This window comes from Periophthalmus magnuspinnatus, chromosome 10 (genome assembly GCF_009829125.3).
Source record: "Periophthalmus magnuspinnatus isolate fPerMag1 chromosome 10, fPerMag1.2.pri, whole genome shotgun sequence".
NCBI classification, from domain to species: Eukaryota; Metazoa; Chordata; class Actinopteri; order Gobiiformes; family Gobiidae; genus Periophthalmus; species Periophthalmus magnuspinnatus.
Window position 1 is genome coordinate 27,681,745 of NC_047135.1, and position 21,970 is coordinate 27,703,714.

The window sequence follows — 21,970 nt, forward strand, 5'->3', positions numbered from 1 at the left end:
ATCAGAACCCCCGCCCCCCTCATTGATTCATCACAGTTTTTGTTTCAGTTGTATTTTGTCTTAAACATGTCTTTCAATACTATTTTCTTGAACAAAAACAAGACCTTTAATTATTAACACAAAAAATGTGAAATTATTAATAATATTTTTTCAAGTCAAATTTCTTTCTCCAAAGTTTGAACTCTGCTCCAAACGACATGGTTTTTAGTGATGGAGGCTGTAGACCTATGAGTAAAAAAAAAAAAACTCAAGCTGATCATTATCAATTTGAAATGACTGAATTTCAATCTTGATTTAAAATTGTATTTAATTGCGTAGACCCAGTTTTTAAGTTTTTACTTTGCACACAATTTACATGTTTATAAACAATACAATAAAATGCTTGTTCCTGTATAGGGAAGTGCCGATGAAGATGATGTGTATAGTGCTGCCATTGCCTTGAAGAGGATTGGAGCGTTGAGCTGGTTAGTATTTGTAACACTCACTCACATAGCTTTGATACCAAAGTGAGTGTGCATATATCTGAATTGGCTTGCATTTCCAGTGCTAAAGATCCTACTGCCTGGAAGCTCTTTGATGGTTGCCTCCAGCTCCTGAACAGCAGAGTAGAGACTATACAGCCGGAAGAAGAGGTAGCTACACTTTCAGGCTAAATTAAATACATTTACTTATCTTTCTATGATCAATAACTAGCTTTTCTCCCTTCTTGTAAAATTGTAGCTCATGGTCTCTGCGCTCAAATGTGCTGCTTTTCATTTGATGTGGTTCAAAGTCAAAGCAGTCAACTCCACACCAAAAAAGGTTCACCTATACATTACTCTCACATGCATTGCTTTGCTTAATGATGTGTGACATATATTTAAATAAAGTAAAAGCCCCCTACATCACAGCTGACCCACACCAGCTGCACAGACACAGGGCAATTAGAAAAGCTATTTGTTTTGTGGATACAGCCATAAGGTTACATAGAGGAGGTGTCTCAATTTGTTGACTTAAACAGTCATGTTATATCATCAGAATGTTCAAATTTCAAAATGGGGACAACTGGAAGCCAAATTAAATTGCCCAGAATACATTGTAAATGATTGACACCAGATCTAAATGCTAATGTAGTATAAGTATTATTAATGAATGAATGTCACGGTAGAGCCATCTTGTTTTTCTATTACAAAGAATGGAAAAATACAACTTAACAGCTTTAAAATTGCATTTTAGTATTTAGTTTCTCTGTTGAAACTCTTCCACTTTTTTTCCCTGGTATCTCAGTTCTAAAATCTTAGCATGTATTTAAAAGATCTATAATTACTTGCTTTTTGTTTGACTATATCCTGCACAGGAAGAAATTAAGATCCTTAAAAGAGAGGTCCGCTCCTTCTGTAAAGTCTGTCAGACCTATTTGTCTGTGACTCAGGCTGAGATCAGAAATCAGGTGAGTGCTTAGTTATGTTTAAATGATTAAGAACTGCGTAACAATTGGGGCTCTATTTAGAAACGTGTGTATCTAAATACGTATGGCAATGTGTTAGAGTCTCATCACAACTGGTAACTGCATGGGTCAGTTCAGATATATTTGAAAGTCTACCTGGTGTGTTGTCTTATCTCCAGGCATTTGAGCTGCTGTGTGACCTGCTGCTGCTGTTCAGTGAGACTTCTGTGCGCTCTGAACCCGCACTGCAGACCTTGGTGCACCTGCCCTCAGACGCCCTGCGCTCAGAGATGGCTGCTTTCCTCCTGGATTATGTATTCACTGACACTGATGATGACGAACTAAATGGTATGCTTTTAAAAAATTTAAATAGGTTGCCTTCACATAACATTCTACAATTCCTATAATTGATTTATGGTCAATAAACAACAAAGACAAAAGTTGACATCTTTCTCTCAGAAGGGTTAGTTTTAGTTAGTTGTTATTATTATTATTATTATTATTATTATTATTATAATTAATAACAATAGCTTCACAAAGTGGTGCCGTCATTCAAGCCTAAAGATGTAATTATTGTTAGTTGAAAGATCCTATATTGCACAAAATGTATTGTTGTGAGCTTTAAGTCACGTTATAATGCTGTCACCTCATCAAAAACATACCTGGAGTTGTGTTTTGTTTCATTCACACATGTTTGAGTAATAGTTTATTATTATAGTCTGTTTACATCTCCAAAGCTCAAAATGCTCTGTTCCACCTTGTGATGTCACGGAGCGGTAGTTTTCAAACCATAACCTTTTACTATTGTTCAGTATAGGTTGGCAATTCCAGGGCTGAAATTATCCAAATAATTCCAGTGAAATTGTATGGAGTTTAAAACACACTGGAGCACTTCCTGTATTACCACATGAGATCACACGCTGGAACAAAGTGTTTTTTGTTTGAGAGAACTCAGCATAAATATGAAGAACTGGTGTGTTAAACATGTGTAAATGAAACAAAACAAAACTCCAGGTATGTTTGTGATGTGGAAACAACATTATAACCGATCAGAAAATGGCAAAATATGTGCCTTCTATGTGGAGCAAATAACAGTGCCTCTTCCATAGAGTTTCCCTCCTTCTGAAATTATTTTACCATCAAATTCTACAACGTGAATGCCACCTCTGTGTTTGGTCCAATAATATCACTTTGACTTGACATTTATTGATCTGTATTTTTGTGTTTGCAGAAGAAGTTGACAAAGAGACAATAATAATCCAGCTTCAGAGAAAGCGCAATCAGCTGGCTGGCTATTGCAAACTAGTCATCTATGGGGTTTTCGATCTATCTGCTGCGACTGACGTCTTCAAACACTACAGCAAGGTTTGGGGAACACAGGGTTAATAGAAGGGACAATTGAGCATTTTTATTTAGTTTATATAATGATGGATTTGTCTTGTTAAATTAATTATGCAATTTCATTTTTAGTTTTGAAGGACATATAAAAGGGTGGAGTGTGTCATAGTTTTAGAACTACAAGTGACAAGAGTTAGAACATTGACTACAGAAGAGCCATTTTTTATTAGACCATGCAAAACAATTTATTCCTTATCCTCCTCAATTAGTACTGTAAAGACTACGGTGACATCATTAAGGAGACAATAAGCAAGACCAAGCTCATCAATTCTGTTCAGAGCGCAAAAACCATCTGCCTGAGTTTGCAACAGGTAATTCCTTTCCTTAATAATATTGATAATTACAGTTTATTTCACATTTCAGTTTTTAATTGAACATTAATACTTGTTTGCAATGATTTACATATATCTTACGTGTTATAATTGTGCATGTGCGTTTCCAGCTTTTCTCAGAGATGCTAACAGAGGAGCGCAGCAAACAGGATATTAGCGAGATTCGGGATCTTGCCAAAAGGCTCGCTATGAGCTTTGGCATTGATCTACATCGCGCCCGCAAACCACTGGTGGCATTGCATATGTGAGGATAATGTTTAATCACAGTTTCAAGCGTAATAAAGTAGTTATTTATTTTTTTTATCTTTGCTTTTTAGGGATGGTATTCGTTTTGCATTTCGGGCCTCACAAGGAGAGGAGGAACTCCAAAATGTGCTTTTCCTAGAGGTCCTCAGCGAGTTTAGTTTCAAGCTGCTGCCAAAGGACCGTGCCCAATTGTTAGCAATACTCATTAAAGCATAATAATTCTTAAATACATGTCAGGGTATTTATGAATCTTTTATACAGATTTCTTTACTACAAGCTTTTATGTTAGTGGATACTTGGAATGGTAATTTGATATCATTCATTTACAATGTATATATTACTATTATTTAAATTCATTTAAATTCCAAGTGCACAAACATTAGGCTGGCCTCTTTCTTTGTCCTCATTCCTGTCATCCCTTGTTACAGAGCTTCATTTCTGAAATCAGAGTGTCCCGAGGCTGCCCTCTGCTGGTCGTCTGTCAGACTGTACCAGCGCTCTTTACAGGATCGAACCGTTTCTAAACCCAAGGACCACGAAGGGGGGGAGCAAAGTGAAGCAGTCTCTGCCCACAACAGTCCTGTGACAAAACGCAAAAGAACTACTGCAAATGGTACAATGCATTTCAGCTCTTTAAATCAAACATACATCCTAAACATTACTTAATACATGATTTGATATGTCTTTTGAACACAGCATCAGCCTTGGACAACAGCAGTCTCCACAGCTCTCTGCCCACTCCAGTCCTAACCTCCACTGTGCTTAAAGAGCCCTCCAAAGCTCTGGGATCTGGGGACTTCCAAGGTGCTGAGTCCCACAATGACATCACTTTAACCGAGCCTCAGTCTGAGGAGGAGTTTTCACCCAGGTAAGATAGGTTCATGTTAATTTACACTTAAGCTCTTTTTTGTTTTGTAAACAATGTCTTAACCCTTAGTAGTTAGAATGGTTTTGTGGGATATTTCTTGTTTTGTTTTGTTTTTTCCTGGGTGAGAAATGCATGTTTCAAACCAAAATGCTTAGTTCTGTGCCTCATCATGATGCCTCCTTGTAGGACACAGATGAAAGCAGTAAAGAGAAACAAGCGATGCGTGCCGACCATCAGACAGCGCACAGCAGAACAGGCTGATCTGAACTCCCATCTCACTTTGTAAGACACATTTAGGAAGTAGTCCATTCATAATAGAGATGAGATTATATAATACTAATTTACAAATCCGCTTCCAGGCTGTCTCTAATTGACGACATTGAAGAAGAGGAGCCTAACATTGAGGATTATGAAAGTGACAGTGATCACACTATTCATTCACAGGTGAAGGAAAAAGACTACATAAATTGCTACTTGGGGCCACAAGCATTAATGCTTTTTCTCATCAGGTGTCCAACCGTCAGACAACACCAAGTGTCCTTGATGAACTCTTTGACTGAAGACATTAATCTCGAAGCAAAGGAATTCTTTCAAAATGTGCCTACTGCATTGTTTTTTGCAAACTTGATTGTTGGATTTCTTTACAATCCATGAACATCTTCTTGTTTCAGATGTTTGATGTTGTCAAGCGATTATGACGTTTATGTGAAAATGTGCAACACTAATGAAATGATTTGTTTAAGTTGGTTCAGCCTAATGTTTTTGTTAATGTTACACATCTAATCTGTCATTGTTCTATAACATAGTCATTTAAGATATTGTTATTGTTGTGTATTTAAAATGGTGTTGCACTTTTGTATTTCATTAAACATGCATATTTGTCATGAACTTGTATTATTATTATTATTATTAGTTGGACACTTATTGTATAACTAAATGAAAGAAAGTATGTGATTGCAGGAATAACAGGTATAGTGTTGTAATGAAGTAATGCAAGCAGCTGAAAAAAACCTAATGTAATTAAGCCTTATGAGTCATACCTCTGACATACATGTATATAACAGGATTACTGCCCTGACTGTTGATAGTTTTAGTACTGTGACGTTGTCAGTGATTATGACAGCCCTTTTTATTGGTGAAAGGAATGCCCTCAACTTTCGCGCCAACTGTGATGAGCACAACGGAAGTAACGTAAGTCACGTGACACAGCGTGCGCCCCAGTTTTCCCGCCATGTCTAAAACCCGCCTCTTTTCACCAGATTAAGCCACGCGATTGGCTGCGGGAGACGTCAGACTGGCGCCACTTCTCACCGTGCTGCAGGGAGGACTAGTGTGAATGAGTGCTCGTCTTGTCCATATTACCGGCGCAAAACTCACTATTTCACCCACGATCTGCTATTTTTGCGTTGTTTTTTTTTTACGTTTACTCGCTGATCTTTGTACTTCTCCTCTGCTGCAGTAATGGCTCGTAAGGATTATGCGGCAGAGAAAGGTAATGTACTCGCATGCTTCACAGTTACATGGTAGCAACAGGTTGTCTGCACTTTATATCCATCCAGTGTAAGCAGAAATCGTGGTAAAAGTTGTGTAGTTTTCAGATCGATGTGGACATTGTGTTCATTCATGTCGCCGTGTTTCTTTTATGAGTATTTTCTTGTTTAACATCATACTGTTAAGAGTATACTTTGATTTCTGATTGATCAAAGTTCAGTTGCCATTGACGGAGATTTTTTAATTTTATTTTTTCCACTTTACAAGCAGGATTGATTGATTTTTGGACGCATGAACTTGTTACATTCAAACTTTTCTGCACTGGTCTTGTGTAATCACCTCGCTGTGTGAGTGCAGGACGCCGCGAGCAGTGACCCGGATGGATGTTCTTAAACAAAGGAGCAGGCGCCAGTGTTTGCAGCAGCACATGTCCCAAAATGACTATCCGTGTCAGTTTAACGACCGGGAAAGGCCCATCTCTATGACCTAATATCACAGAATATTGAATTGGATCGGATAAAGAAAACTAATCGCAGTGATTGGCTTGCAAATCACACATTGAGAGGTTTCCACACTTAGCTTTGTTGGCGATAGCGTGGGGCTTAGGAGCGCAGCCAAACTAGCACGCGTCAAGTTGTGTTAAATGTACAATTGCGCGGTCTGCCACAGTTTACTCCTCCTTTTGTGCTTATGTGTGACTTGCACCATGGTGTATTCACATTCTGAGCGTGGGTTTACTCTGTATTGCAGTGGTGGGGCCCTAATGTGGCGGCCCGGTTCCTTGGATTTCAAGTTTGTAGAACGATTGTTGTGGTCTCTTAACACCAGCCATTTTACCCTTTTAGTATGCAATCGCCACAGCTCAAAGGGGGTGATAAAACTAGCCCAATTCAAAGCTAGATCTACCATAGAAGTAGTAGTTGTAAATCAAAGTGGCAGCACAGCAGAAATCTCATTAGAAAGGCTGAAATGATTGCAATAGAGTGGAGCTCGGATGGGGGTAAAAAGTGACAAAAATGTATCGACTATATTTCTCACCTGCACCAACTTAAACCATTGCTACTTTGCGTCTCATTATTCCCTAGTATTGCCTAATATTACCCTATGTCTTACTCTAATCTTTCATCCCGGTGATAAGACATAGGCGCGATTTAAATAAGGACTACTTTTAAAAGCGGAACGGTGGCGGAGGGATTTTGGGGTGGCGAGGCACAAAGCCATGTGCTGCTTTGTTTACAATAACATCCTCGAGCAGAGAAATGGTAAAGTAGAGGCGCACATCAGCGGAGATTGCCTTAAAGTAAGTGGATTATTACTCGTGTTCTTTTCAGAGCGTCTTTGTTGGATTTTCAGTGGAAATGGGGTTTGTTGTTGTAGTTCTTTCGGGAAGTAGGGTATCTTTCGCAAACGAACACGGAGTGCGTCTGTCTTGTTTACACTATCATCTAAGGTCTTTACTGCACAGTGACAGCTTTTTGTTGTATCCAGCCAAAGTATTGATGGGTGCAGAAAATAAAAGTGTACAGCGCATCCTGGGCTGTTTACGTTGCGTTAAAGGTAATAGTGACTCATCGAGATTACAGGATGCCGTGTTACTCAACAAAGGGGGTCGGAGCAGGACAACAAACGATCTAATGGTGTATAGGCCCACTGCCCAGGGGCCTGATTCCGAACAATTTTTTTGCTTTCATTGTTGGATGGTGTGTGAAATCATGTTAATTATTGTATATTTTGCCCACAGATAAGCTGAAGAGGTTCCTGCAGGAGTTTTACACAGAAGATGATAATGGGAAGAAGCAGTTCAAATATGGAGCACAACTTGTAAGCATGTTTGAATTGGAGTAGATTAGGACTAGGACTTCCCCCCCCCCCCCCCCCCCCCCCCAGACTTATTTTGTAAGTGTACGGAAACTTGATGGGTCTGTTTTGCAGGTGGCTCTGGCCCATAGGGAGCAGGTATCTCTTCAAGTGGACCTCGATGATGTGGCGGAGGAGGACCCTGACCTGGTTGAGAGCATTTGTGAGAACGCTAAACGCTACAGTGGCCTCATAGCTGATGCTGTTCATGAGCTGCTGCCGGAATATAAAGAGAAAGATGTACGGCATTAAGAATTTTATTTTTTCTTTCAATGGTTTAAGGTTGACTTTTAATTTTTTACTGGTTATCCAGGTGGTGGCCAAGGACTCATTGGATGTATACATTGAGCACAGGCTGATGATGGAGCAAAGGGGACGTGACCCTGCAGACACCCGGGACCCACGCAACCAATACCCACCGGAGCTCATGAGACGATTGTATGTTGTTGTTTTTTTAGCTTTTCAAATTTTACTTGAGCTTGTTAACAAACCTTTTTAAAATGTGAACTTTTATTTTCAGTGAGGTATACTTTAAGGCTCCCAGCACTGGTAAGCCTAAAGTGGTGCGTGACGTTCGAGCAGACAGCATTGGGCATCTGGTGACTGTCAGAGGTATAGTGACCCGGGCCACAGAGGTCAAACCAATGATGGCTGTCGCAACGTACACCTGTGACCAGTGCGGTGCAGAGACCTATCAGCCTGTAAGTGTAACTGAAGGCACTCTGTGTAAACTGGTCTATGTATGTGTCTAATGTAATTGTCCTGTTCCTCAGATCCAGTCCCCCTCCTTCATGCCCCTGGTGATGTGCCCCAGTCAAGAGTGTGTCACCAACAAATCTGGAGGGCGCTTATACCTTCAGACCAGAGGCTCAAAGTTTGTAAAGTTCCAGGAGCTGAAAATTCAGGAACATGTAAGGATGTATTTCCAGCACAGCAATTACAGTTTTAACATTTTGCACTGAAAAATCCTGAGTTATGTTTTTGACTGTGACTAGAGTGACCAGGTGCCCGTGGGAAACATTCCGCGGTGTATGACAGTATTTGCCAGAGGCGAAAACACTCGTCTGGCTCAGCCTGGTGACCATGTGGCCATCACAGGGGTCTTCCTCCCTCTGCTGCGCACTGGCTTTGCGCAGGCCACTCAAGTGAGATGCTTTTTCTTTATTGTAGTTGATCTGAATATTCTAACTTCAGTGCAGTCATTTGAAAAAAAATTGATAACTTATTTAATTGTACCAGGGTCTTCTGTCAGAAACGTACATGGAAGCACACAGCATCATACTTATGAATAAAACTGAGGACGATGAACTTGGCAATGAGGAACTGAGTGAGGAAGAGCTGCGAAGCATCACAGGTAATGTGTCAAATGGAAAGTATTCAGTTTTAAACAATATGCCATTGAGGCAGATGAGATGTTTCTGCCATTTACATTTCAAAACATTAACTGTAATACTGATGATGAAATGAAGCCATATAAATTGTCGTTAATTGCAGATGAAGGGTTTTATGAGAAACTGGCTGGATCAATTGCACCAGAAATCTACGGACATGAAGATGTTAAAAAAGCTCTTCTTTTGCTCCTGGTTGGAGGTGTTGAGCAAGCCCCTAAAGGCATGAAAATAAGAGGTGGGTATTGAATTGGTTGGTCCTGTAGATTTTAAGAAATGTTTACATGTTCTAGCATTTTATTCATTGTTCTTTTTTTTGTTCAGGCAATATCAACATCTGTTTGATGGGAGATCCTGGTGTAGCAAAGTCCCAACTGCTGTCATACATTGACCGTTTAGCTCCACGAAGTGAGTACTGTCAGACAGTGTGCCAAACAATTTGTTTTGGCCCAGATTTTCAGTTTCCCTTTACTAAAAGTGTTAACTGTGAATTTCAGGCCAGTACACCACTGGACGAGGATCATCAGGTGTAGGTTTGACTGCTGCAGTTATGCGTGACCCTCTGACTGGGGAAATGACTCTGGAAGGAGGTGCTTTAGTTCTTGCTGATTTGGGTATTTGCTGCATCGATGAGTTTGATAAGATGGCTGATGCTGACCGCACAGCTATTCATGAGGTCATGGAACAACAAACCATTTCTATTGCTAAGGTGAGGAGTTTGGGACTGCCACAATATGCTGCAGACTGTAGTACACAAGCTTTACTCAAATGTATTTTTGTCTGCAGGCTGGGATCATGACCTCCCTGAATGCCCGTTGCTCCATTCTTGCAGCTGCTAACCCTGCCTATGGCCGCTATAATCCTAAGAAAACTATTGAGCAAAACATCCAGCTGCCAGCAGCTCTGCTGTCCCGTTTTGACCTCCTGTGGTTAATTCAAGACAAACCAGATGCTGATGCAGATCTGCGCCTAGCTCAGCACATCACCTATGTCCATCAACACTCCCGGCAGCCGCCCACCCACTTCACCCCCATTGACATGAAACTGATGAGGTATGTGGGGTCCAGCCAAACTTCACTATGATGTAAAAACCCCTTTTGAAAGCATGTTCTTTAAATTGTGTCCAGGCGCTACATTTCTCTTTGTAAGAAGAAACAGCCTGTGGTACCTGAGAATCTAGCAGACTACATCACTGCTGCTTATGTTGAGATGAGGAAAGAGGCACGTGTTAGCAAAGACACCACCTTCACCTCCGCTCGTACCCTGCTGTCCATTCTGCGAATTTCCACTGCTCTGGTGAGGATTTGTATTTTTCCATTTAACATGTTTTTGTGGCAGTTGCTGAAACTTTGAAGTTTATACCCAATGTGTGGTAAAGTGCTTACAGTGCAGGTAGCATTAATGGATCCTACTGCAATGTGAGCACTTCTTTCCTACGTTGGCGAAAGGTCTACAACTTGATCAAACTAATGTTTGCTGGTTTTTGGTCCCTGGCTTCCAAAAGTGCTGTTTGTGCAGGTAGTAGTTACCTACCCTACTGCAAAACCAGCACTTCAGGCAGACTGGAGATGCACTATCGCTTTGACCACAAGAGGGCAAACTCCAACTTTTGAGTCAAGATTACAGGAGTTTTATTCCACCTTAAGTGCCTCCCTAAGCAGTTTTGACCATTAGTCTTGCTCTGGTCAGCTTTGCAGGGTGGGCAGTCAGCCTTTGTGCGTTAGGAGCAGCTGTGCAAACCCATGCAAAACTGATCATGGTTAGAATCGACAGCAGATTGGCTCAACATGAACAGTAATGCTGTACTATGTAATGTGTGTGGAGACTAGCTGGTGTTGAGAGGCGGAGACTTGGGCAATTGCTGGCCATCCTAGAGGGCATTGCACTTGTCTCGGTCTGACAGTGCCGGCACAGCGCAGCTTTGGCAATCTTGCGCTCACCTTTTTTATGTTGAAGACTAACAATCACCTTCATCTATCATCATGAACTGTTGTCCCCAGGCTCGCCTTCGTATGATGGATACAGTGGAAAAGGAGGATGTTAATGAGGCAATGAGACTGATGGAAATGTCCAAGGATTCACTTCAGGCTGACAAGTCCACATCCACAAGGTTTGTTTTGGTTAAGATGTTTGGGACATATTGAATACCCTAATGAGACACGTGAGGGGGATGGGGGTGCAGCACCTCAAGTATCTTTATGGGCTTCTCATATTTAGCTACAAGAGTTGCTGTATCCTGGAGGAAGCAGTAAATTGGTTTACAGGCAAAGGTTCACACGGTAGCCTGGGAACAGAAGTATAAAAAAAAATCAGGATATGTCACTTTTGTTTTTAAATTTAAAAAAAAAAAAAAAAAAAAAGACTTGAGCTCAATCAAACTTTTTCTATAGCGACTTCCAACAACCAAAGCTGCCCAAAGTGCTATACAACATTAAAAACAGCTGCATTTGCATTGAGCTGCATTTAAAATGTGTTTTTCCCCACTTTGACTATAGGACCCAGAGACCTGCTGATGTCATCTTCTCCCTGGTGAGAGAGCTGGCCACAGAAGGTGTGGCGGGCCGTGGAGGTGCCGGAGGGGTGGTCCGTATGTCCGAAGCCGAGCAGAGGTGCATCTCACGGGGCTATACTCCAGCTCAGTTCCAGGAGGCCCTGGAGGAGTACGAGGAACTGAATGTGTGGCAGATCAACCACACACGCACTCGCATCACCTTTGTCTGAACTGACTGAACTTGGTGCTAACTAGAACTTTGGAAAAGTTTTTGATGGATTTGCCGAAATTTTCTATTATGCTATAATGGGACATTTTTATACGTTCACAAGAATGCCCGTTGATTTTTATGTTGTATTAAAATACAAGTCACTATTGTAAATATGTATGCCATAAGAAGTATCCAAACTGCAATGATCTTTCCAGCTTTTGATAGTATTCCTGTATATTTTATTGAGGATTTGGACTAGAGCTTGACATTGAGCCTTGTATTGTGACTGGCTGGTTATAATAAACTGATGGTTCAATTATTTGGTCTTTCTTATTTTTGGAACGTGGGTCAAAGCTGAACTGTGCCACGCTAGTTTATGAACACCTGGTTTGTTTCTGCAGTTTCTCAACAAAACTGCTGTACCCACTTAGAATTTATGTCTTGGCTGTAAAAACCTGCAAAGTAATAATTTGGTCAGAGGTAGTTAACTGCATTTTTAGGAAATATAGGAAAATACCAGTCCTAGTTTTATGAACATGAACCCCAAACAGTTGGGTCAAATGTTTGGTAACTATTACTGATTACATTTTGCATTATTTTAACCGAATTGGGTATCCTAGGATATGGAAAATATTGTTCCTATCTTTTAAGCAGGTGACTAACCACACAACCATATATGACAACTGGATATTCACTGATTAAAACAAGGGGCAATTCTGTAGAATAAGAAAATGGGCAGAATGGTGGAATGAGACTAGACACAGGTGTCTTTTTATACTTGGTTTGACACCCTTTTTTTAGGTGTAACCTTAATTAGTTCAAATGTGCCAACTTGAGCTGACCTCTAGCAAATTGTAGCTGAAAAATCTCCCAAAGCATACATTAAAAAAATTCCAAAACACCAGCCATGTTGTTGAGATACTCCACCTTTCCATACTAAATTGGTTGTATGGTTGGAAAACTGCATCTTGTTAGTAGGCAGTTTTTTCCTCAACGTAGCAGTTGTCACAGCAGGTAAGAGTTTTTACCCCAGACTTCACAGGGAGTTTTCATTTGAAGTAGCACTTTACAGGTTTGCTGTTCAGGACCAGGGGGCTTTATCCCTAATTGGTGGCCAAAGCCCCATGTTTAACCATATTTATAGAGGGGAGGAGACAGATTTTGGCTTCAAAAATACAGAAATCTCATTGGTTGAGTGAAAATATTCCTCAGTGACAACACTCAAGCTTGTATTTAAACCCTTGCTCTGTTTCGTTTGACAACGCAACCTCTTGGGCCAGGTAAGCCATTGATTTTTTAAAGCAATATTTCACACCAGATTTGCAACAATTTTAAAAAGAGATTTTAATTTGTGCTTGTTTATTGATTTAGATTGGTGGTTCAAGATGATTTCAACATTAAAGCTGACAATATGCTGTGTGCTTTGGCTTCCAGGTTAGTTTTGAGTAATTGTTTTAGTGCAGTTATAAAATATTTAAAATATTAATATCATGTTTTTCTTTAGGTCTACTGGATGCCAAGTCACTGCTGAATGTTATCCAGCAAGAAGGTATTGTATGACACAGTCTTCTTTACCTTCTATACCCACTTTATTTGTCTGCTAATGTCTTGCTTATGTTTATGTTTATTCAGAGATGGTTCCAGTGGACCATGTCAACATAGACTCAGAAAAAGCAAATGGTTTTCTGAGTCACTCCAGACCCAAGCGCAATGTGGATCCAAAGTGGTACCGGTCCAACCCTGACTTCCAGGCTTACTACCGCTATTACAGTAGCATTGGTCACACAGAGGGGGTAAGAGAATACAGTCTATTTGAACAAAAGAGTCTGGGTCAATCTATGTAAAATATGAATGTGCCAAACAGGAGCTAATTCATATCTTCAGCTGTTTACTAAAATTTACTATTTGTGAAAGTATTACTTGAGTACCTTTTTGGTGTAAGTATGGTGTAATATATTTTACAATGTAACATTACTCTTACTTCAGCAAACGTTTCGGTTACTCTTCCCACTGCAAGTAAGTCCAAGTCATTTTGTGCATTATTTAATTATTTGATTTTTTTTTTCAAATTGTCCAAATATGTACAAACAGTTAATCTTACAATTACTCTTACTTGAGTAGTAGTTTCCCCAAATACTTTTTTTTTTGTACACGCTTTCATGGACCACTACTTCATACTTCTACTTGAGTAATATTGTTTTGAAGTAACATTACTCTTACTTGAGTAGTATTTTTGGCTAATCTACCTACCTTTGAAAAGTATAAACCAATTTACATAGAGTTATAATTTAGTTAAATTATACTGAGACACTTGGTTTTGAACATGGCTACAGAAGAATCATGTTTCCTTTACTCTGACATGTTTGACTAATCTCATACCACTTTTTTTACAGCTGTATGAGACAGACAAGCTGCGTATGCTGTACCAACAGATGAGATACCTGGAGCACGTGTACGGTCCCAACGCCTCATACTACCAGAACAAGCTGGGGCTGCCCCTGCTAATGTGTGACCCCACCACAGACAAGAAATGCAAATTGCTCCCCCCTCCACCCCCGATGAAGGCAAAGTCCACAGAGCTTCCAGTGACCCCCCCTCCTCCCCCTCTTGCCTCCCAGGCCGATGTCATGTTCCTGTGCAACGCCAAAGACCCCATGTGTAAGCCCCACATTGTGTACCTGCCTACCGGTGCTGTTCCAGTGTTGTGCGACCCACGCTACCACCCTCATTGCACACCGCAGAAAGCCCCCGAGCCAGTGCCAGTGATCCAGTATACCAAAAAGTCTGCCCCCCCTCCCCCTGTCCTGTTAAAGAAGGCCCCTCCACCTCCTCCAGTTATGGTAAAGGGTATGGAGTACGACTGCGACCCTTACTGGGATCCCGATTGCCTCATTGACAACCCACCCCGGCCCGTAAAAGGGAAGATAGTGGTAGTGCCCCCACCGCCTCCAAAGGTAGAGAAAGAGGAGCCAGTAGAGGAACCAGAACCTCCAGCTCCGATTGAAAAGAAAGTTCCCTTGTATCCATATCCCTACCACTACTACTATCCTCTGCCATATGACCCGAGGGATGAGCTGTATGACCCAGCCCGCTTCAACTACCCCCAGCCTGCAGACCCTGCTGATGAGCCCTCAGAAGATGCTGAGTAAGACACAATAATAAAAAGACTGGTTTGTAACATGCACAAGTCAAAAATCAAAGGTTTCTAGTAGAGTCTACCACATTTACTGTTAAGACCAAGAATATGACCTCAATGACATTTCAAGGTAAACACCACTGTGAATACATTATTTGTTACAGGTATCTAATATAAAATTCATATTGGTCCAACTTCAAGGTTTATGCAATAAATATGGTAAAATACTATAATTTAAAGATCTACCAATATGATTTTGATATTTTTACATGTCAAGTAGCAATGTAATTAAACATTTTACTATGAGAATAAAAGTAAATTTCTCCCTTTTTTGGATTTTTGCTGGCTCTTTCATATGCCTAAAGTTAGTGACTCCTGTAAAGTACAAGTGCCAACGTGTAAGCCAATGGTCATTATCCCTGGTTCCGCTATATATTTAATACCTTTATAAATTCTGCTACTCCTACACGTCTGGAGCTGTTAATAGGTCTTCCCTGCTGTGTAAGCCTATATTCCAACCTCTGAGGGCATGGAACAGCAGGAGAATCACTTCAAACATCCAGCTAACTGCAAACACTTGGCTCCAGACATTAAACTTGCAACTACAGTAATATCACATAGCTGATTTACAGGCTCATTCAAAAGTGCAGGGTACACAGGACCTTAAATGCCTGTCTGCACAGTCACCGCACTTAACTTACAAATAATCTGACACGAGTCCCATGAAAAACATATCATTTATTACATATAGATAAGTGGAACAATAAAACAAACAGTGAAATACTATATTGGAACCTAAAACAATTTTGTATTGAGTGATGAATCAATAAGTGCTTTTATGTTTGTGTGGTTGAAAAAGACAATCTGGTTGAGTAGCTACTGTTTCTTAAGTTGAGGTGTGGTAATCAATTCACAAACCCAAAAAGACCAAAACTGCTGCTTGTCTGTCTATTTAGCTAATGCCAGCTCAAAAGAAAAGTCCTCTCATCCTACGGCCAATGCCCTGTCTGTCGTACAGGACGTTAAACTTGTTGATGAACTGATTCATACTGTTACAAGTCTTGGTGATGGTGCCTAAGTAGGCCATCAGACCCACGTCATTACATTGCTGTGGGGGAAACAGAGACACAGTTACACAGCGCTCCCTCTGGCAAAGATTTTACATAAGACTAAAACAAGACTTCACTGTTTAGGAGCCATTAATTAACTGTGTAAACAAGCACATGAAACACCCAGCACTATGCAGAAGCATAAGGTAATTGGAGTGACTCAACTATATATCCTTTAATGGTATCTGGCTTCAGCAATCAGCTCATTACCATCTGATTAGTCAGGTGTCTCATACACATACAGTCACCTACAGTAAAGGTTAGTAATGTCTAAGTACAGCTATAAAAGACCATTATTACACAAAGCACTCTATTGGTAAGCACTCAAGAGTAGGGCTGCAACAATTTATCAGCTAATTGTGACTAGTGGAAATTCAAAAATAATAATTGTATTTTGATAATCATAATTGTTATCTGGACAATACAGATTTTGAAATGCATACACTATTTTATATATATATATATATATATATATATATATATATATATATATATATATATATATATATATAAATTTTTTTTTTTTTTAAATAAAAGAAATGACTATGATTAGTTAATAATACACTTGTATCGTAAATATTCTCTTTTTAGAAGCCTTCAGTCACCATATTTCAACTTTTATTTGCTGATAAAGTGGGCTACTTAAGAAGTTCCACTGTACAACAGAAATAATCCTTTGACTAGTCAACTAATCGAAAAAAAGGAATGGCCAACTAGTCTACTACTAAAATAATAGTTGCAGTTCTACTCAAGAGCCTTCTCAAAAAAATGTAATATTGAACATCTTACATCATAGAAGTCTGTTTTAAACTTCATGGTGCTGAGGACAGGAAGTCTGTGGCAGAGAGCGTTTGCTTCTCTGAGAATCTCATGATTAAATGGCACCTCTCCTGTGGCACACAGACAAAAAACAGACATGGGTTGAGGCAAAATTGTGCTTTTCCACATGATAAACAGGTCTGTAATTATGAACACATGTTCTGAGGCCTCTTTTTAAAACATACACATGAGAAATCGGAAGCCGCTGATTTAAAAACAGCTGTTCTCCACACTTATGCTCACGCACATGACACTTTTCTTCCCATAAAAGGTGCCCTTACCTGCTTCCACAGCTTTGACATACTCTAGAATGATTTTCACTCGACTGTGCAGCATCTTTATTGCACTGTGTTGGGCTATAAGATGTTCAGCAACTACAAAAGAAGACAAACACAATGAAGAGTGGAATTTTGCCCATTACTGCTCCATGCAGTTCTAACTGTCCATTCAGGCGTTCACACAGATTGCTGACAAAATGCTTTGGTGTAATTGTTTTTAAAATACCTGTTGAGTTTTCCCCTGTGCCTGTTGCTGTCATGCGAGCTACATGATCAACACCAATTCTCTCGGCTTCTTCAGTGGCCAGAGTGTATGTCAGCTCAGCAAACAACATGGTGGCCTGATTACAGAAAAAAATAATTCAACTGTACATGTACAAACTATATTTACATTATGGTTGATAGAATAAAAGAGTTGTACCTCGCCGTTAATTATGTCAATCACAGATTCAAAGACACTGACTGGAAGCTGGAGAACAAATAACGTAATTGAGTAAACTTTAAATTTGACTTGAATTCTACATTACATGAGAAAACTTACATCAGTGTGTTTAGTCATTGGGTTGAGCTTGAGGAACAGGGGGCTCTCAATTATTTCACATACCTAAACGAACAAAAAACAAAATAAAAAACAGATTCCTGTTATCTATGTGCAACAATTGTAAGCATTGCTTACCTGCTTGTGAATGTGAATATCTGACGAATCAGGAGGACCGCCAGTGGTGTACCAGCCAAGGAACTCCATTTCTTTGAAAACCTGTTTGACTGCCAAAGAATAAAATTATTAACAATAACAGTGCTAGAAAGTGGCATTTCATTTTCCTTTCATATATACATTTTTGATACTTACATTGTTCTTCCTTGGTATAATAGTATTCCTTATCAATGTGTACTCGGTCATCTATAGTATGAGACAGGAGCTCAAAGGAGTTCATTACTTCTATGTTTCTACCCTCCTGCTTTCCAATAAGGGCACCAATCACTAAGAAACAATCAAAACAAACAAAAAGTGTTTAGTACCTGACTAGTTTAGGTTTGGAACATCTATCAATACTACTACAATAATACTGGTTGGTGGTTCAAATCCCGCTCTCGACATAAACATCATTGGTTGAGTGGTCAGATCCACTGATCCATAGGTTGGCGGTGCGATTCTAACTCACACAGATGAATGCTGCCATTGTGTCCTTGGGCAAGACACATAACCCACCTCGCCCTCAGTGTCTGCGTACACTGGTGTATGAATGTGTGTGTGAATGGGTGAGTGGTTCCTTGTTGTAAAGCGCTTTGAGTGCCTTGAAGGTAGAAAAGCGCTATAGAAAAATGTGACCATTTACCATTTACCATTTACCATTTACCTTGCATGGGGCGCCCTTCCTGTGAACGAATCCGTATCCAGTGGTCAGATATGTTGAGAATTACGAGGGGATGCAGAGCTACTGACACACTCCCTGTGACCCCTGAAGCCATAACACTAGGGCTGGCTGCAAGCATACAAATACATACACAGTTAAACTGTATGTGCAATAGCTCATCCAAGCTTATAACCTTGATTTTTTTTGTTATAGTGTCTGCAGAGATATTAATACATTTACACACCATAATGGATACATTATGGTCCAGAGTATGTTATGACAGACTCATTTGTAATAACTCAGAATTCAGAATAATATGAAGCCATATTACTATAAGGTTCTGGCCCTCTATGTAAGCATACAGGGCAGGTGGGTAGGCTACTTCAGGTATAGTCTACCTGTTACATTCAAATTGAAAAGAGAAGTTTTGCAATCAGTATATATCAGTTTCATAAACACAACATAGTAAGAGCAAAGAATGAGAAAGAGTGCTCTGATAAAGGGGGATAATCCGGGTCTAAATCAGTCACAGCATGCCAAGCCGCTGGTGATTGGGGTACACATAACATTTACGAATACCCGGCATAGATTACATTAATTCAGAAACTTAAAAGGGGTGTTTTTTAAATAAAACTCGCCTGCCCCGTCCACTTCCATTCCTCCTCCGTTCGTCGCCATCTTCGCCGATGCAATGCGCATGCGTGTTGCATTGTACTAACAGCCAACGATAGATGGCGTATTCGGCTTATGCCTTTGTCAGAGTTTATGTTTGTCATTTGCATATTTGCTTCGCTCTTGTGCCCCAGTTTGCCAGGTGTTTATAGATAGTGCCCTAAAAGGGTAAAGACATGTAGCGGCGAACTGGGGCCTACTTTTCATCTTCTTTTTTCAAGCGGCACTGCTCTCTTTAGTAAATTGTTTCCTTGGGATTTTTCTTCCGGACGCAACCCTTTGTGCACCGGAAAACTATTCCGTCAGAGCTTGTGATTTTTTATAAACAAAATGGATGTGTTAAATGGGTACAATCTTGATTATTTTCCTGAAAACCTTTTAATAGATATATTGTCTTTTCTTGGAGTGCGAGAGCTTGTCAGAGCTGGGAGGTGAGAATAATATTCATAGATATAATGCCAAGGTGTAACAAAACCCAAGACATGTTTTGTTTGTCGACGTACTCTGTTATTCATGTCATATGATTTGTGTTTGTAGAGTGTGTAAGAGATGGAGACGTCTTGTGAAAGACCAGAGGCTTTGGAGGGTCGTGGATCTGACAGCGTGGAAAGGGGTAAATTATGACACAAGAAACCCATAGTTATGTCGCCATTATTACTGTTATACTCTGTGTATTAAGTAGAAACATTTTTTGTTTTAAAATGGGAAACAATGCATTGACATTAACACTTGGCAAACACTTGTGGACTTTTATTTTGGCTTCTCACACAATAAGTCCTTATGTAATGTCTAATTAAAACCCCAATTGGTAGATAAGGGTCTGCAGCCATATGCCTCTTAATTGGTTTATTTTTATTTTTTTAAATCCTAGCCACAGTAGTTAATGAGCTGAATGTTTATGTGAAGCCTTACCAAGATGTTTCATAATTTTTATTGAGTATTAGTGGCGTATGTTTGTATTTTTCTGTTTGCTAGGTCACATCTCGGATACTGTGGGTCTTGCTCCGTCAATACTTAGGATGTGGCCTACGGTGCCTTCGAATGCGTGGTTTGCTGCTATCTGCCAGAGGTGGGACATTTCTGTCTGAGTCATGGCTTAAAGCTTTGTCCACCAAGTGCCCTCGTCTAAGAAGACTTTGTCTCCTCCACGCTGACCTCAGAAGTCTCCCTTCGTGCCAGATTCTACCTCCATCTTTGCAGGTCTTAGAGCTTCGTGGCTGTGAGTTGCCCCGTGGCTTTTTTGAGCAAACACTGCCGACCGTACCCCCTAACAGTGACTCAGAAGCTACAACTAGTCGGGAAAGAGTTGGGAAAGGACCTTCAGGTCATTCCGGGATTACTATTGAGAGTTTGATCCTTAACAATGTGCCATCGTTTACAGACCAGCACCTCCAAAGTTTGACATCATGGCAAAAACTGAGTCACTTGGAGTTGCGGGACACATTTAGAATAACAGCAAATGGTTTGAGAAACTGTGCTGCTAAAGATGGTGTGTCTGGCGTGGAAGGGCTTTTCAGGCTTAGGAAGTTGGAGCTGGGCATCACCGGTCGACAGGGCTACCATTTGCAGATGGCTTCTCTTGGTTTAGGCTCAGGATGGCTTGGCCTGGAAGAGCTTAGTTTGGGAGGTAAAGAAGTAGGGCCAGGTCTGCTCTGTGCGAGCCGCCTAAAAGACTTGAAACGCCTATGTCTCTGGTCTTGCACACTTAGTAATTTACAAATATGCAAAAGTTGCAGAATGCTTCGAGGCCTAAGCCGCCTTGAGTTTTTAGATGTAGTCTTCCAGCCTCGCCAGTGTCCATCAGAGGAGGGTAATGCTGAGGAGGAGCAAGATGGTGAAGAAGCAGTGAGTGAAGACAACGGTACCAATGAAAACCAACGGAAACAAGATGTAGTAGATCCTATTCCAAGTTTGCGTCGCACACTTGGAGCCATGCTGCCATGTTGCACTCTGGTTTTCACTAACTGCTCAGTACAGAGTAATGCAGAATAAAGACTACTCTAGTTGCTTCAATTGCTTATACATGTGTCCATGTATATTTACTTTCTAATTGTAATGAAGTCAGTTATTAGGCTATATCACATCAAACTAAAGGTGTGTTCACACTTGTTCTTGTTTGGTCTTGGTCTGAGCCTAGTTCAGTCCTGATGTAAATGTGGTTTAGTCCTGTTTTAGGCCAAGGGTATTCCTGGTCCAGCCAAGGGTCTAGGTTTAGCTCCATTTTAGTCCCAGTTTTGATATGGTGTTTGTGCAAGTGTGAGCACACTCCAAACAACTGTATATTACTCAAATGTTTGCTTTCAAAAAATATGAGACAACACAATGAAATAAAAAATTATAATTAAAGTGAATACATTTTTTAAGCTTCTGAAACACAATTATGAATACAATAGTGTCTTTTTAGCTAGAGTATCCCTATTTTTATCAAATTGAATTATCACTCTGAGGCTGATGGATTGTATTATCCAATTTCTGCCCCGTAAAAAAATAATTATCTGACTATACAAAAAAGGAGAGTTTTATGAATGCTTATTATAAGACAATAGTGTTTTAGTGCGTTTGAAGGTGTGTCTTTGAACACAGATTTGGTAAATAAATGTATTTTGAACATAGTGTGGTCTTTTTTACTTAAATGTAAACTTACATGTTTTGAAATGACAAGTAGTATTTTGTATTTTATATATGTGTAAACTGCCTATGGAATAATAAGATCAGCAATCAAAGAATGTGGACTAGACCACTTTTTTGTTTACTTTTACGAAGTATGTCGGCGACAAAAGCAAGGGCGGGTCACGTGTGAAAGGGTCATATCGACCAATCAGAAGCTGGCTCTGGAACTCATCTGACCAATGGGGAGGACAGATTTATAAACATTCACCCAATCGCGTGCGAC

At 40.1% G+C, this 21,970-nt stretch overlaps 5 protein-coding genes across 5 annotated transcripts in view; 4 read left to right on the forward strand and 1 right to left on the reverse strand.

Annotated features, from left to right (window-relative positions):
* LOC117377348 (cohesin subunit SA-1) overlaps positions 1 to 5,156 on the forward strand; it is a 20,918-nt gene extending 15,762 nt beyond the window's left edge. The window contains exons 19-32 of the mRNA XM_055224612.1: positions 397 to 464; positions 545 to 632; positions 721 to 801; positions 1,337 to 1,429; positions 1,606 to 1,774; positions 2,658 to 2,791; positions 3,034 to 3,135; positions 3,267 to 3,400; positions 3,474 to 3,593; positions 3,831 to 4,015; positions 4,099 to 4,270; positions 4,457 to 4,552; positions 4,630 to 4,714; positions 4,780 to 5,156. Of these exons, the coding sequence (XP_055080587.1) occupies positions 397 to 464; positions 545 to 632; positions 721 to 801; positions 1,337 to 1,429; positions 1,606 to 1,774; positions 2,658 to 2,791; positions 3,034 to 3,135; positions 3,267 to 3,400; positions 3,474 to 3,593; positions 3,831 to 4,015; positions 4,099 to 4,270; positions 4,457 to 4,552; positions 4,630 to 4,714; positions 4,780 to 4,830 (1,578 nt within the window). The 3' untranslated portion in view covers positions 4,831 to 5,156. The remainder of the gene's footprint in view (positions 1 to 396; positions 465 to 544; positions 633 to 720; positions 802 to 1,336; positions 1,430 to 1,605; positions 1,775 to 2,657; positions 2,792 to 3,033; positions 3,136 to 3,266; positions 3,401 to 3,473; positions 3,594 to 3,830; positions 4,016 to 4,098; positions 4,271 to 4,456; positions 4,553 to 4,629; positions 4,715 to 4,779) is intronic.
* Positions 5,157 to 5,553: 397 nt separating this feature from the next.
* Positions 5,554 to 11,928, forward strand: mcm7 (minichromosome maintenance complex component 7). The gene is made up of 15 exons (XM_033974066.2): positions 5,554 to 5,762; positions 7,503 to 7,582; positions 7,694 to 7,858; positions 7,932 to 8,056; positions 8,139 to 8,319; positions 8,392 to 8,529; positions 8,614 to 8,763; positions 8,858 to 8,972; positions 9,113 to 9,244; positions 9,331 to 9,414; positions 9,504 to 9,715; positions 9,793 to 10,058; positions 10,134 to 10,302; positions 11,007 to 11,116; positions 11,502 to 11,928. The coding sequence occupies exons 1-15, from the start codon at positions 5,732 to 5,734 to the stop codon at positions 11,725 to 11,727; spliced, it is 2,184 nt and encodes a 727-aa protein (XP_033829957.1). The 5' UTR covers positions 5,554 to 5,731; the 3' UTR covers positions 11,728 to 11,928.
* Positions 11,929 to 13,083: 1,155 nt separating this feature from the next.
* Positions 13,084 to 15,048, forward strand: LOC117377349 (uncharacterized). The gene is made up of 4 exons (XM_055224772.1): positions 13,084 to 13,142; positions 13,213 to 13,257; positions 13,341 to 13,501; positions 14,102 to 15,048. Exons 1-4 carry the CDS (start codon positions 13,094 to 13,096, stop codon positions 14,855 to 14,857), a joined length of 1,011 nt encoding a protein of 336 aa, XP_055080747.1. The 5' UTR covers positions 13,084 to 13,093; the 3' UTR covers positions 14,858 to 15,048.
* A 685-nt stretch (positions 15,049 to 15,733) lies between these two features.
* On the reverse strand, positions 15,734 to 19,113 carry cops6 (COP9 signalosome subunit 6). The gene is made up of 10 exons (XM_055224807.1): positions 19,040 to 19,113; positions 18,409 to 18,530; positions 17,901 to 18,032; positions 17,727 to 17,815; positions 17,592 to 17,654; positions 17,472 to 17,519; positions 17,277 to 17,391; positions 17,054 to 17,146; positions 16,743 to 16,843; positions 15,734 to 15,952 (listed from the first exon to the last, which is right to left on the reverse strand). Exons 1-10 carry the CDS (start codon positions 19,102 to 19,104, stop codon positions 15,812 to 15,814), a joined length of 969 nt encoding a protein of 322 aa, XP_055080782.1. The 5' UTR covers positions 19,105 to 19,113; the 3' UTR covers positions 15,734 to 15,811.
* Positions 19,114 to 19,136: 23 nt separating this feature from the next.
* On the forward strand, positions 19,137 to 21,689 carry LOC117377220 (F-box/LRR-repeat protein 12-like). The gene is made up of 3 exons (XM_033973591.2): positions 19,137 to 19,508; positions 19,615 to 19,690; positions 20,053 to 21,689. Exons 1-3 carry the CDS (start codon positions 19,408 to 19,410, stop codon positions 21,067 to 21,069), a joined length of 1,194 nt encoding a protein of 397 aa, XP_033829482.1. The 5' UTR covers positions 19,137 to 19,407; the 3' UTR covers positions 21,070 to 21,689.
* Positions 21,690 to 21,970: the final 281 nt, after the last annotated feature.